Source organism: Equus quagga, chromosome 8 (assembly GCF_021613505.1).
Source record: "Equus quagga isolate Etosha38 chromosome 8, UCLA_HA_Equagga_1.0, whole genome shotgun sequence".
NCBI classification, from domain to species: domain Eukaryota; kingdom Metazoa; phylum Chordata; class Mammalia; order Perissodactyla; family Equidae; genus Equus; species Equus quagga.
In genome coordinates, this window is record NC_060274.1 from 87598884 (window position 1) to 87614768 (window position 15885).

The 15885-nt window shown below is 37.8% G+C and overlaps 1 protein-coding gene across 2 annotated transcripts in view; it reads left to right on the plus strand.

The window, feature by feature from the left end:
- Positions 1 to 15885, plus strand: part of AVL9 (AVL9 cell migration associated) — a 55277-nt gene that overhangs the window by 8811 nt on the left and 30581 nt on the right. For both annotated transcript variants that reach the window (XM_046669495.1, XM_046669496.1), the window contains exons 2-5: positions 8911 to 9031; positions 10466 to 10551; positions 13287 to 13358; positions 15505 to 15594. In XM_046669495.1, the coding sequence (XP_046525451.1) occupies positions 8911 to 9031; positions 10466 to 10551; positions 13287 to 13358; positions 15505 to 15594 (369 nt within the window). The remainder of the gene's footprint in view (positions 1 to 8910; positions 9032 to 10465; positions 10552 to 13286; positions 13359 to 15504; positions 15595 to 15885) is intronic.

Below are 15885 nucleotides of genomic sequence, written 5' to 3' on the forward strand. Positions count from 1 at the left end.
GTATTTTTTTTTTTTTTGAGGAAGATTAGTCCTGAGCTAACATCTGCTGCCAATCCTCCTCTTTTTGCTGAGGAAGACTGGCCCTGAGCTAACATCCATGCCCATCTTCCTCTACTTTATATGTGGGACGCCTGCCACAGCATGCTTGCCAAGCCGTGCCATGTCCGCATCTGGGATCCAAACTGGCGAACCCCAGGCCGCCGAAGCGGAATGTGCGCACTTAACCGCTGTACCACTGGGCCAGCCCCTAAATATTTTGTTTTCTTAAATTGAGGTATAACTTATCAAGAATAAAGTGCACAAAACTTAAGGATACAGCTTGTTTAATTTTTACATGCATATACATGCTTTTAACCACCATCCAGATCAAGATATAGAATAATTCCGGCACTTCGGAAGATCCCGCATGTGCCCCCACCTGAAGGTACCCACTGTTCTGACCTATGTCGCTGTAGGTGGGTGTTGTCTCTTTTGTGTCTGACTCATTTCACTCGGTATTATGTCTGAGATTTATCCGTGTTGTTGCTTATGTCGGTAGTTTCTGTATAGTATTCCACTGTATAAATATACCATGATTTATTGACCCATTTTCCTGTTAATGGACATGTGGGTTATTCCCAGTTTTTGGTTATTACAAATAAAACAAAAAACATTTTACTTTAAAACTTAGGTGGTTGTTATTTGGTTTTTGTTTTTTTAAATCAGGTTTGAGTTTGTAAAAGTTGGAGTTTTTTCCATGTAGTTATACACATTTGTGCTACGTGACCAAAGTGTTTATTTTACTTGGAACCTAGGATAATATAGAAGTTCTAGATTTCTTTAATGTAAAAGATCCTAGTAAGTCAAGTATGTTTAAGATTCTTCAAAACTATTTTTTACTTTTAAATAAGAGCTCATAATTAGTAAACACATTTAAACCTATCTAGCTTACATAAAGTAGCTCTCCAAAACTAATCTGATTTTATTGGAAATGAATGACACTTTATTTGTCTGAAACACTTACAAATCAAACTGCATTGACTCTCTATCTGTTGGCATTTCTGATTTGTGAATTGTAAATTTGCAAATAATGATGTTTCAATGAATGCCAAATCCTTATAACAGTGCTGTTTATTCTCATATCAGATATATTTGTATCATTAATATTAATGGAGATGAATACTTAGTAGAATTTCTCTATTTCACTATTCATATCTAGATAGTAAAGATTTTTCCTTCCTAGAAGAAATAATTTATTTAAAAGGAGCATGGCTCTATAAAGTCTTATTTTAATTGGCTGTGTATATACATCATGTTAATGAACGTGTATACCTATGTAAAGTTCCAGTGGGGTTTTTTTCCTCTTGTTTTGTTTGTTTGTTCCAGTGGTTTTAAAGTAGAAAAACAGAGTGATGACATCTTAATTTTGATACCTCAAGTACCTTTAGTATGAAAATTAACTTCCCTCATATAGTTATATATATATTTTCGGGGGGGGGGGGTGGCGCGTTGGGGAGACTAGCCCTGGGCTAACATCTGCCAATCCTCCTCTTTTTTTGCTGAGGAAGACTTGCCCTGAGCTAACATCCATGCCCATCTTCCTCTACTTTATATGTGGGACACCTGCCACATCATGGCTTGCCAAGCAGTACTATATCTGCACCCAGGATTCGAACTGGCAGACCCCGGGCGGCCGAGAAGTGGAACGTGTGCACTTAACCGCTGCGCCAGCAGGCCGGCCCCCGTATAATTTTATTGATACCAGCAAAATGTCATGTTCTTCTATAATAGAGTCTTGATATGATTCTGGATTCACTGTAGTGGGGTTCATAATTATATAAAAAATAAATTTTTATATTTAAATTAAAATACGCATCATCTATTTTCCTGTTCATAAACCAAGTACCTCATCTTAAGTAAAGGAATATGGAATAGTAAAATAGCTCTTTAATTCTAGATAAAAAATAGAACTAGCAGCCTTTGTTCACTTAAATATATGAAAGCAAATGTTTTAAACTTATTTCCATTTAGTTTTAAAAACAATAAAACTTATTTTAATAGGTAAGTCTCAATAGGAACATTGCAGCTTTACAGTGTACACTTTATTTTTCTGGGCATCTAGTGGGTTCATGAAACTATAGTGTGACATGCTGAGGTAGAAGAGTGTTAAGCACAAGCTGGTTCAGAAATAAGCAGCTGACAAATATAGTCATTTGCTGCCAGCTTTATAAGAGAGTGAAGAGGAAAAGTGCCAATTCTTTTGTAGTATTGATCCTTCAAAAGATTTGGGAGAGAAAACATAACTTAGAGAAGACATGTCTTCTACGTCCAGGATTTTCTTTAAAGTGTAACAGAGCCTTGACTTTGATGCCTCAAATGTTTTTACTCTTAAGAAAACAAATAGCCCATGCTTCTGAGTGAAGGGGGCAGCATCCCTGAGGTGCCTAGAAAGGGAGCGGAGAGGCAGAGCAGCAGCCGGAATTTCTAGGAAGCACTCTCCTTCTCTCAGTCAGCCCCTTTGTATCAGTAGCTGTGGGGCCCATGGAAGTGTTTAATTTGTGCGCTCTGTGGCTTTGTGTCTTCTGTTACTTGTATGGTTCTCTAACAGCGGAATGGATGTTGAATGCGTTGTTAGAAAGTAAACAAAGGGTACTTTTGAAGTACTCAGGGCTCACACAGGATACTATGTTACTGTTTTGTTTTTGTAGTTTTTCATTCTTTTGTTTCTGAGGACAAAGTAAATGGAATCTGACGAGAGGACACCAGTTTGATTTGTAAACTATGAAAAGGGGTCGTAATTTTTACCATTCCTGGAGGACAGACTTAGGTTACCATTTCTCACATGGTTCATTTAGCATTTAGAAAAATTGCTTTTTTATTCCTTGTGATTAGAGCATCTTTATTCAGCTTTCACTTTTTAGAAATCAGTCATTGTCTTCTTTTTCCCTCTTCTTATCTTCTTTTGTAATCGTGTATGTCAATTATTACTACTAATTGGGATCAAAATAGATTCAGCCACATGAATATTGGTTGACATATAAAGAGATTTGAAATTTGCATAATTTTAGTAACTTTATCCTTTGGGGAGACATTTGATGTATCTGTCACACATCACATGTGCTAATGCCCTACCAGACACCGTCTTTGATCCCCAAATTTAACTTAGATTTTAGGCTATGAACTTTCACTGTTTAATTATCAACCCTACCAGATGATAATTCATTCTAAATGTTTCTTAATCTCTGGGGATTGACTTTGATTTTTGTCAGTGGTTTTTCACATACGCTTAGGCTGCCGTATCCAGCTGTACAGACTTTGCACAGCCCCGCTGTGCAGGGAGAGTCTTCGTGTAAACTGCAGAGTCGGTGGTTCCCCTGGAGTTGTGCAGTGAGGCAGCCTACCATACCTCACTTTACTTTCTGTTGTACTGCTTCATTTAATTGCATTATTGTTTAAATGGCCTTTTGATTCAACTGAATATTATTTAAAAGTCTCAAGTAACTTCTAAGAGAATTCTTCTTAAGGCTCTGTGCCATGAACTGTGTGTCTGGATTATTTTGGACGTATCAAAAGATACATAGAATATTTAGTCTGTTCAAAATATGAAGAATATACAATTTAAGATTTAAAAGTCCCATTGCTTAAGAAATAACAGATTCTTATTTTGTTTTTCCCCAGACACCAACTGAGTGTCCTACAGTTCAGTCCTGTTCTGCACTGACTACCCAGAGTTAGCATCAGACTCCACAAGTTTAAGGGCTTAGTTCCACAAGATGCCCTCACTTTAGGTGCCAGTCTTGGGTCCCCAGGCTACCTGCACTTCCGAACAACTTAGCTACAAATTCGGAGGTTTCCATGACTCCCTCTCAGGTTCTGTAATTTGCTAGAACAACTAACAGAGCTCAGGGTAACACCGCTTACCTTTACTGGTTTGTTATAAAGGATACAACTCTGAAATAGCCAAATGGAAGAGATGCATAGGACAAGGTATGGAGGAAGAGGCATGAAGCTTCCATGCCCTCTCTGGGCGCACTGCCCTCCCAGCACCTCAGTGTCTTGGCCAACCAGGAAGTGCCCTGAACCCCATAGTTTAGGAGTTTTTATGGAGGTTTCATTATATAGGCAGGATTGATTAAATAGCCGTTGGTGATTCAACTCGATCTCCAGCCCCTCTCCTCTCCCTGGAGGTCAAGAGGTGGAGCTGAAAGTTCCAACCTTCTAATCAAGGCTTGGTCCTTCTGGTGACTTCGGCCCCATCTTGAAGCTATTTAGCCCCACCACCAACCACCACCACCACGGAGAGTCACCTCGTTAGCATAAACCCTGGTATGGTTGAAAGGGTCTTGTTATGAATAACAAAAGATGTTCCCATCGCCCAGGAAATTTCAAGGATTTTAGGAGCTCTGGGCCAGGACCAGAGACAATGACAAAATATGTATATTTTTTATTACCACACTTGAATAATACTGAGTAGTTTATAATAATGTTAAAAAAACTAGAAAAAAATGTTCAACAATAAAGATTGATTGAATAATGAAACAATACTATATAGCCATTAAAATTGTTGTGTATGTGTAGACACAGGAGTTTGTATGAACTTGATTAGCAAGTTCTGCGGTTTCCAAATGCAAGGATTTGTTGGTAGCAAATATACCAGGAGAAGAAAAGAATTCTAGAAAGCTGCCAACACAATACAGGCAGTGTACAATTTATGAAAAACTTGTGTCCCAAAAGTTAGCTGTTTGAAATTCTGAATACATTTTCCCAAAGAAATGTTATAAACCCTCTGGGTCCAAGTCAGCTTAAAAGCCAGCTTAGTTTTACCTATGGAATTCTTGGAGTATATGTGTCTCTGCACTTAACTTAGAACAGTTTTATGAGTTGATTGAATTCTAAGTTCCAACTAGAGTCACCCAAAACAGTTCTTCCTTCAGTAGAATCAGGACTTGGGAGAATATGTTGAACCTAGCATAGCATCAGATATTAATTAAACTCTAGCCATTGGTAACTTGTTAGGTGAATCTTCAGAAAAGAGATTTCTGCATCTCCCTTTGCCTCCAAGAGGATAGGGTAGAAATAAGATTTCCTTCAGAAGTTAGGAACTGCTTGTGGTTATCTGTTGCTTGTTTTGGTTTGTTTTTGAACTCTAAAAACAGTACATATCCATTTAAAAATTAATACCAGTTTACTTAAAAATGAATGAAAATATTGTCAACTTACTATAAAGTGGTTCAGAAAAAGTGTATGTTACATACATGCAACACAGCTAAAGCAATGTGGCAAAAAAATGATCAGTTTGTGAATATAGATAAAGGTTATAATGTTCATATTCTTTCAACTTTTCTGTAAGTTTGAAATTTTCAAAGAAAAAAAGAGGATTAAAAAAACTTAACTAGAATATTCCTTTATCTTCGATCCCCGACCCTGTTCACCTCTCCAGAGATAAAACCTCTGTTAACAGTCTAGCTTGTATGTTTTCAAGCATGTTTTTTAATCCATTTACAGAGATATGTAAGTATAATTTTTTGCATAAATGGAATAAGTTTAAGTAGGATTATACTATATTTACTGATATTCCACTTTTTAAATTTAACAGTATGTGTTAGTTTTCTATTGCTGCTGAGACAAATTACCACAAACTTAGTGACTTAGAATAACACAAATTTATTTATTTATAAATTTTTTTGAGGAAAATTAGCCCTGAGCTAACATCTGCCGCCAATCCTCCTCTTTTTGCTGAGGAAGATTGGCCCTGAGCTAACATCTGTGCCCATCTTCCTCTATTTTATATGTGGGATGCCTGCCACAGCATGGCTTGATAAGCGGTGTATAGGTCCATACCCAGGATCCGAACCAGTGAACCCCAGACCACCAAAGCAGAGCGCGCAAACTTAACCTCTTCCCCACCGAGCCAGCCCCACAAATTTATTAAAGAGTTCTGGAAGTCAGAAACTGAACTGGGTTCCATTGGGTTAAAATCAAGGTGTTGGTGGGGCCGGCCTGGTGGCGTAGTAGTTAAGTTCATGCACTCCACTTCACTGGCCCAGGGTTTGTGGGGTTCAGATCCCGGAGCTGACCTACACACCATGCTCATCAAGCCATGCTGTGGTGGCATCCCACATACGAAAAATAGAGGAAGATTGACACAGATGTTAGATCAGGGCCTATCTTTCTCACCAAAAAAAAAAAAAAAAATTCAAGGTGTTGGCAGGGCTGTGTTTCTTCAGGATATTCTAGGGGAGACTGGATTTTCTTGTCGTTTCTGGCTTCTAGAGGTTGCCTGCATTGCTTGGCTCATGGTCTTTTCCTCCATCTTCAAAGCCTCTTGAAGCACAGCGTCTTCGAATATCTCTGAGTCCGACTCTTCTGCCTCTTCTAAGGACCCTTGTGCTTACCTTGGGCCTCCCTGGGCAGTCCCCATCTCGAGGTCCTTAATCACATCTGCAGAGTCCTCTTGCATTGTAGGGTAGCATTGACAGATCCCAGGGATCAGGACATGGACGTTTTGGGGGGCTCTTATTTTGCCTACACACAGTATATCATACTTATCTTGCTTTATCCATATACTTGAATTCTTTTTAACAGCTGGATAAAACTGATGTAAAATTTATTTAACCACTCTCCTGATGAATATTTAGGTTTTCAGTTTTTCAGATTGCATTTTCATGATTAAAAGTGAGGTTGAGCATTTTTGTACTACTTTCTTTTAGAATTTTCTATATTAAACTTTTTGGATCCTAAATGATAAACTCACGAGAATTTGGGTCCATGATGTTTATATTTATTTAAAAGCATGTTTATTCTATACTAAATGCTTTTTAAATAAATATACATTAAAATTAGTGGTTTTCTAAAATCATTTTGTAATACGAAGACTTCTTATGGTAAATATTATATATTGGACTTTGGTGTTGATTACATAAAATACAATAATTTATTTCCTTGTTTCTGTTTTTTCTGGTGTTAAAGCAAGAATTCTGAATTGGGAAATTTTTTTTAACTCTATAACTACCAGCTTCATAGCATCAGTTTTGAATTTGTAAATGTCTCTACTACCTCTTTGCCACGTTCTTCCTTGCCTCACACTTTAAAGACTTGTCGATATATAAAACCTTTATGATGGATATATAGAGAAAACAGAGAAACGTAAAATGTAGTTTGAGTTTGTTTGTGCCCAGCCTTCAGTTAATCGATCTTAAATGACCAATCTCTGAGAGAACATTTTTACTCCGTAATCCAAACCTTTTAAAAATCCTTTCAGGGGCCGGCAGGGTGGCACAGGGGTTAATTGCACACGTTCTGATTCTTGGCAGCCCGGGGTTCGCTGGTTCGGATCCCGGGTGCGGACATGGCACTGCTTGGCAAGCCATACTGTGGCAGGCGTCCCACATATAAAGTAGAGGAAGATGGTCACGGTTGTTAGCTCATGGACAGTCTTACTCAGCAAAAAGACGAGGACTGGCAGCAGATGTTAGCTCAGGGCTAATCTTCCTCAAAGAAAAAAAATCCTTTCAAACTGAAAGCATTGATTGCATCTGGAGATGGGGCCAGGGAAATGACTGGGTAGCCAGGGGGTAGTGTCAAGGCGGGGAGGGAGTCTTTTTACTGTACCTATAGTCCTTCCGGTGATTTTAAACATTTCGAATGTGGAACTAGATCATATATTAAAAATAATCATCATTGTTAAAACCCTTTTATAATTGGCTCTTATGCGATTCATGTGGCAGTTTGATTCCATTGAGATGTGGGAAGATGAGCCATCATATCTTTCCACGTTAAAGATGGGATCTAAAAGTGATTCCTTTTACTATGCTGTTCCAACTTTAGTGTGTATATTACTAATGCAGCGGAAATTCCTGCTTAAATATACTTTGAAAGAAAATTAAACATAAGTCACCTAAAACTTCTACATCAATTTGCTAACTCAAGTACCATGCATTTAATTCTGCCTTCCTATCCAGGAGTCTCATTGAAATAACGAAAAAAAACCAGAAGCACAGAGAACATCCTAATAAACCTGGGGAGCGCCAGAAACTGGGGGCGCATACTAAAAACTTTATTTCTACAAGACACAGTGTTGGAGAGAGAACTTCAATGAACTTTAATCTATCAATTCTGTCTTAAAAAATATAACCTGAATTGTTGGTTAATGTCCACTCACCCACCACCAACCTCCCACTAAAACCATAAGCTCAAAGCTGCAAGTGTTGGGAGCAAGGGAACCAATTGATGGGAAGTAAACCTGGATCTTGGCTCAACTTCTCAGGCTCCTTTGTTGGACCCTTTCTACTCAGTTCAATGAAAAGCTGGTTTTCCTCAGGGCTCCATGGCTTCAATTACCATCTGTTTGGTGGCAACTCCTAAATGTAAATATCCAGTCCTCTCACTACCACTACCTTCTTTTTTTGTTTTTTTTTTTTTAAGATTGGCACTTGAGCTAACAACTGTTGCCAGTCTTCTTTTTTTTTCTTCTGCTTCTTCTCCCCAAATCCCCCCAGTACATAGTTGTATATTTTTCAGTTGTGGGTCCTTCTAGTTGTGGTATGTGGGACGCTGCCTCAACATGGCCTAATGAGCAGTGCCATGTCCACGCCCAGGATCTGAACCGGTGAAACCCTGGGCTGCCGAAGTGGAGCGCACAAACCCAACCACTTGGCCATGTGTCCAGCGCCTACCCACTACCTTCTTATGCACGTTAAAATTTAAATCACAACCTTTAAATTAGAAAGAGGAAAAGGCTTACAAATCTTTCCTCTTACTCCTTTTTTCTTTTTCCTATTCTATGCAGTAGGTTTGCTGATAATGTCAACTGCATCAACAAGAGTGTCTTATCCTTGCTTCTCTCATTCAGAATTTAAAAGCATTTTTGCCTGTCAGGATGAAATGCCCTTTGATCAACAACCTTTTGGCTAACATTTCTTCCCATTTTAGGTTGAATTCTCCTACCCGCCCCTGATTCCGGGAGAGGGACATGATAGTCACACTTTACCTGAAGAGTGGAAATACTTGCCCTTCCTTGCCTTACCAGATGGCGCACACAACTACCAGGAAGGTATGTAAACACACAGCAAAGCAATTGGTAGGTGCCTTTTTTTATTTAATTTGCCAAGACATCTTAGATTCTAAGTACGTTGATAAATGAAAGGGCTTTGGCCTATTGTGACTATTCATAAAATATTTAAATACTTGTTTGGAGATGACTAGTCATGAAGTAGAGGATCTCCAGAGGGGTGCCAGGCTTATATTGGTAATGGCTGGTGAACCTTGTCCACTCTTGCCAGTAGCCCTGGCCAAGGTAAGTGATGAGCCTGGTTAGGACATCTGCTACTGATAGCACTTCCTGCATTTATACTTGAGACTCCTCTCAGAGGCAGACTAAAGGGCTTACCTGCACCAGCTGCAGACTGACTGGCACTCTAGCCGCAGACTTACTAGGTCCGTGTTCCAGTGCCCACCTGGAAACAGCTGAGATTGCTTCTCCAGGCCTGGAGCCATTGCTATCACAGTGCTATGCTTGAAAGTTTGCTTACATGCGTGCGGAGCTTGCTAACACCCTTAAAGAGACTAGTGTCCTGAAGTTAGTACTGAGTCTCCTACCACCTTGTAAATGAGCGCTTGACTGGCTTAATCAAGGACTATTTTATCATAGTCTTAGAGAGGCTCTACGAAAACACTAGATTAAACTTGGTTTGATTAACTGTTTTCCTAATATTTAATAATCTTTGTATGAAATGAAGCAAATGTTACTACACAGTTTAACATAAAATTTAAGTATAGTATTTTTAACGTCACAAATCTTTTTTCTGTTTTATTATGAAAGCTTTTAAACATACAGAAATCTTGAAAGAATAATACAGCAAATATTCCACAGATTTTCTTTTTATTTGTGTATGTGTACAATTTTGCCTGTACTATTTGAAAGTCAGTTGTAAACATCATGACACTTTACCTCTAAATACTTCAGCATGCATCTCCTAAGAATAAGATCATTCCCCAGGATAACATGTAGTACTGTTATCACAGGTAAGGGATTTAGCAGTAATCCCATAATACCGCCTAATTATGTTCAAATTACCCCAGTTGTCCCAAGAATCTCTTGGATCTAGTCGAGATTCATGTGTTGCCTCTGGGTTTTATGATTCTCTACTTTTAATCTGGAATAATCCTGTACTATTATATTCTACATATTATAATAATCCTATATATAATCCTAGATAAAGTATTTTGTGAGATAAGTGATTGTAGTCTCAGTTGAACCTGTTATAAGTCAGCCTCCTGGGCTTTTTGTGATGAGTGTACACTGTAAGGCGGTGAGAGGAATTCTAAGAAACTAGTGGTTGTGATGCTAGAAATAAGTATAATACAGGTTTCCTTATTACATTATCATTTTTGTTTCAGTGACTGCATTATAATAACTTCACATTTCCTTATTTACTAGTAAAGGGTAATTCACTTTGGTACTTACATTTTTCTGTGTATCTCTTAGATACTGTGTTTTTTCACTTGCCACCCAGAAACGGAAATGGAGCCACAGTATATGGTATCTCTTGCTATCGACAAATTGAAGCCAAGGTACGATAGTTAGAATGAACAAAAAAAGAAACACTCCAAAATTCTTTTCTTACCAATTCAAATTCTAACAAAATGTAAGATTTGGGGAAATACATAGTGCTTATTTTTCATGTGGTGCTTGTGATATTGTTTAAAATTTTTATAGGGGCCGACCCAGTGGCGTAGTGGTTAAGTTTACATACTCTGCTTTCACAGCCTGGGGTTCGTGGGTTCAGATCCCAGCTGTGGACCTACCCGCTACTCATCAAGCCATGCTGTGGTGGTGTCCTACATACAAAATAGAGGAAGATTGGCACAGATCTTAGATCAGAGACAGTCTTCCTCAAGCGAAAAAGAGTGAGGTTGGCAATGGATATTAGCTCAGGGCCAATCTCCCTCAAAAAAATTTATAAACAGTTTGTAGCTGTTTTACCAGTATTACCAGTTTATTCACATGAATGTTTTTCTTAGTTGACATTGGTGACTATAATTATCTTGTATCATAATATTTGGTACATTATTTTTAGATAGTGATACCTAAATTATCCATATGTCTTTAGAATACTGTATTTAAATTTCATGGTGTCCTTGAATTTCCTATTTCCAGTGTTTGGTATGGAATTTAGAAAAATGGAGTGGTAATGTATTTTCTTTAAAGCAGCATTTTAGAAGTATTGGAAAATACTTATAATAGCCTCAAACTACTCACAAGTTATCTTAATTATGTATAACTAAGATTTTGATAATTCTGAAACTACCTGCTAGTTTAATGCCTGACTTAGTATAATAGCTCTAATTAATAAATTCAAATAAACCAAGATGGGGAGCTCTCCCTTTCCTGGTTTGCTTCTGAGCAGCGCTGTTTCGTGGTGAGGATACGCTTTATGAGTAAAAATCTCTTTCTTCTCGTGAGAGCACTATTTAATACTCTGCAGTAGTGAGTGCTTCTCAGCCTCGGCTACTCACTGGAGTTACCTGGGGAGCTTTAAATACCAGGGATGACTGGGTCCCAACCCCGGAGATTCTGATTTAATGGTCTGGAAAGCTCCCCATCTGATTTTAATAGATAGCCAAGATCGCAAACCACTGCTCCAAAACAATGGTTTTTAACCAGAATTACCTGGAGGCTTTTTTTTTTTTTTTAATATATTTGCCTGGCCTTTCCTTCTACTGACTGAATTAGACTCTCTGGGAGTAGAGCCTAGGCAATTATAAATTTTAAAAACTTCCTCAGGTGAATAATTAACTTAGTAATCTTTTGAAAAATTTTTAACGTTTTATAATGAACATTTCAAAGATGCAGAAAATTGAAAGAATCATACAATGAACACCTGTATACCCACTGTCTAGATGTAACAATTGTTAATGTTCTACCATATTTGCTGTGTGTGTGTGTTTTTCCCTGAAGCATTTGAAAGTAAACTGCAGGTGTAAATTCCAGCATACCCAAAGTAGTTAACTTCCGTGAAAGAACCCTCCATGCCAGGGCCTGGGACATAGGACACACCCAGTAAATCTTTGTGGAATGAATAACTGAATTTAAAGATAAAGAAACCTGAGAATAAGAGTTAGTCTGGTAGCTTTGTGCATTTGATTTCTTCATGTACTGTTATCCTTACATCCTTTTATATGAGATGAATTGAGCTATTGCCTTTTCTTGGAAATCTGTTCCTTTTACTACCTCTTTTCTCCTAAATGTTATATAAGCACTAGTAAAATTATTTCTCTAGAGATGTTGTCATTAACAACAGTTCTCATGCTCTGCAAAGGCTTTAAATGGCATTTTGTACTGCCTGTCTCTCTCACTTCCTGGGTCTGACCCGGTCACTCCACGGTATATTGGATTTGCTCATTTCTCCAGCTTTGTCTAGCCTCATCTGATAAGCAAACAAATATTCCAGATATCAGAGGGATCTAGAGCCTAGGAGAAAGACTTTAATTCCCTCTGAACGAAGGTGGGACCTGATGGATGAATCCAGTTAAGGCGGAGAGATAGAAAACAGATTGAGGAAAAGCTCTATTCTGGGCTTAATTTAATGACTAATCATCAGTCAGTTGAAGACACTGAGGCCCCTCAGTCCTCAGGACAGATCCAGGGAGACATCAGGCAGTACACGAGATGGGGAAGAGTCGTTCTCGCTTACTCCCCTCGCAGCCTCACCTGAGGCTGATCAAATCAAGGCTTGTTTTCTCCCAGCAGAGAACTGTAGAAATCTCACATGGTCATCCCCAGAATGCTGAGGTGTGAGTTATGGCTCAGGTCTGGGCTACAATACAAGTCAGCAGGATAGACTCCAGGTACCATAGAACAATCAGCTTAACAAAACTGCTGACAGTTCTTCCATCTGGAGAAACAACCTGTTTTTGTCATCTCTTAAACTATCCCCTTCTCACCAGAAACAGTGGTCTCTGAGAGGGCTGCCTATTTTAAAACCAGAACCAGGGACCATTGATTTGTATTATGGATGTGGCAACTTATACATAAGGTATTCCCCTGCAGACTGTAAGTTCTTTGAGAGTAGAGATTGTCTCTCACTGTTATATTCCCATTGCCTGCCAGATTCTGGTGCATAGCGCTCTGGCCGAATCCATTCATTCAATAAATATTTTCTGAGATTCTCAATATATACTTTTTGAATTAAATTAACTAAATGCAAGAAATTTTTTCTATCTAATTGCTAGTTTTATATTTAAAAATAATGGTTTTTAAATATTTCTGTGAAATATTTCTAATAATGACTGTTTGTTTATAATAGGCATTGAAAGTCCGGCAAGCAGATGTCACCAGAGAGACTGTCCAGAAGAGTGTCTGTGTTCTAAGCAAGCTGGTGAGAGACCAAATAACTTGTTAATGTGTTTGTTCAACATTCATGACAGATTTTTATTTGAGGATAAGGCATTATTAGAATATGGAGAGATTTATGAAAGCAGTAATATATTGAAATTCAGAGCTCATTATTTATGCTCTCGCATCTCCTCTTTCTCTTTGCCTTTCAGCAGTTTTATTCTCGTTTGCTCCTCTGCCCAAAACTAGACGAGAGGAAGGAGATCTAACAGATAGGTTTTAGGGAAGGAGGTTGACACGACCAAAATGAGATAGCTGATAAAGTTCATTTATCCATTTTTGTTTTGTTCTCAAGACTTTGGATAAATAATACTTTACTAAAATTCCAAATATTATAATTGCTCAGATTTTATTGACAGTATAGAAGTGCGTGACTCTTGTGCGATGAAAAATTGTAGCCTTAACTTGTTCTTTAAAAACTTGAAATGTTTGAGGAAAGGAAATGACGTAATGAATTGTACTATAACAATACTTTAAAATTGTTCCTTCTCAGTACAAGTTGATCAGATGCAAGTGTACAATCATTTTAACTTTTTATTTTTAAAAATAAAATATATAACATTTTGTATTTTTTGTAGCTCTCTTCATTAAATCATTTGTGGTGTTCCATTTTTATTAATGGGATAATAACACCTTTTCCAGTTACACCAACTGCCTAATTCTACATGTAAAATATAGTCCCCCAAATCCCCTGTGTGGGGAAAAATCCAGACCTCTATCACATTAATTATCTGAGATCTATATGATTACTGAATACAAACATTTCTGCAGTTAACCTAAACCAAAATTGAGACTACTTCATTAGCCTAGTCACCAAATGTATGTAGGTTTTGTTTAATTATTTCTTCTGCAATTGTCCAATTTCTTATATCCACAGACAATTTAAATGTAGTTTGCTTAATATAAGTTGAGTTTTGCAAAATAGGATTTGTTTTGGCTTTTATTACCAAGCTTAAAGAAAAAAACCATGAATAATAATAATCATAATTTAATTCAATTTGATTTAAATCAATTTAATTTAAATCAGAAAACATCTAGAAAAGAACATTAAAAATACAAGAAGGGAAATGGTAGAAGAGGGTCTTAAATAGGAGAAGTTAAGAATTAAGGAATAACTTTGCTCAAGTATACAAAAGTATTATGGTAGAGGACACAGATTAGTTATTCTAAGCCTCCACAGAGGACAAAAAAGGGGAAATGAACTTAAATTTACTCATGAACGTGCAATTAGATATAAGAACTGGCTGCTATCAGGATGATTAAAAGCTGCCACAAGCCAGCAGAACAGTGTGCAGAATTAGAATGTTTAAAATGTTATGATAATAATAGCTATTGTTTAAATGCTTTCCGTGTGCCAGTTACTCTACTAAGTGCTTTTACCTGTGTTATTTAATTCTGAAAACAACCCCATAAGCTCTTTTCTATTCTAAGATTTTTCAAGTTGGGGTTTTTTTTTTTTTCACTTTTTTGTGTGTTGTTTTTTTCCGGTGAGGAAGATTGGCCCTGAGCTAATATCTGTGCCAATCTTCCTCTTTTTGCTTCAGGAAGATTGGCCCTGAGCTAACATTTGTGTCAATCTTCTTCTATTTTTTGTATATGGGACACCAGCACAGCATGGTTTGATGAGTGGTGTAGGTTCACACCTGGGTTCTGAACCCCCAAACCTGGGCCACCAAAGCGGAGCACACTGAACTTAACCACTACGCCACCAGGCTGGCCCCTCAAGTTGGAGTTTTTTTTTAATTTATACTATTTTGACAACCCAGAATCTCCATTGGTGTCCAAGGTATTCAGTGGGCCCCGTAAGATGCACTTTTTCGCATACTCATGTTCACATCAGTCAGCAGGTCTGGAGAGGTTAAGTGTCCAGAGTGTTGTGGCCAAGTGATGGAGCAGACCCAGGAGGTCTGTGCTCAGTCTCAGTCACTTTGCTCAGCGTGTCAGGCACTTTTCAACTGCAGCTGAAGAGCCAGAACAGGTCACTTAACAGCTTTCAGCTGTGAATAGTAAGATATTAAAGTTGACAGTTACCAACTTTTTTCTCCCTGTTCGCGTGAAGTTAAAAAGTTGTAGAGTGTGTGTTTGTTACTCTTATCAAACCAGCGGTAATATCTCTTTTTTTCTTTAAGCCTCTCTATGGCTTACTTCAAGCAAAACTTCAGCTCATCACACATGCATATTTTGAAGAAAAGGATTTTTCCCAAATTTCCATTCTAAAGGTAACTTTATACCCTTCTCTAGATGTGTTGGCTGAAGACAGATTCACAAATCAAGTAAATCTTGTCAGTAATGTTGTGAAAGGTAATCATTTATTAGCTTAAGAATTTAACCAAACTGTCTTTTATTAGGAAATAATGGCTACAGGTGACTGTAACTAGCATAAATGTTTCTATTAATGGATAATCGCCCTTTTGCTATGGCATTGCTTCTCTGAATTTCCCTATCTTTGCAGTGCTAATACACTGCACAGTATGTTTATATATCAGGCTTTTGGTTTCTAACTCCCACAT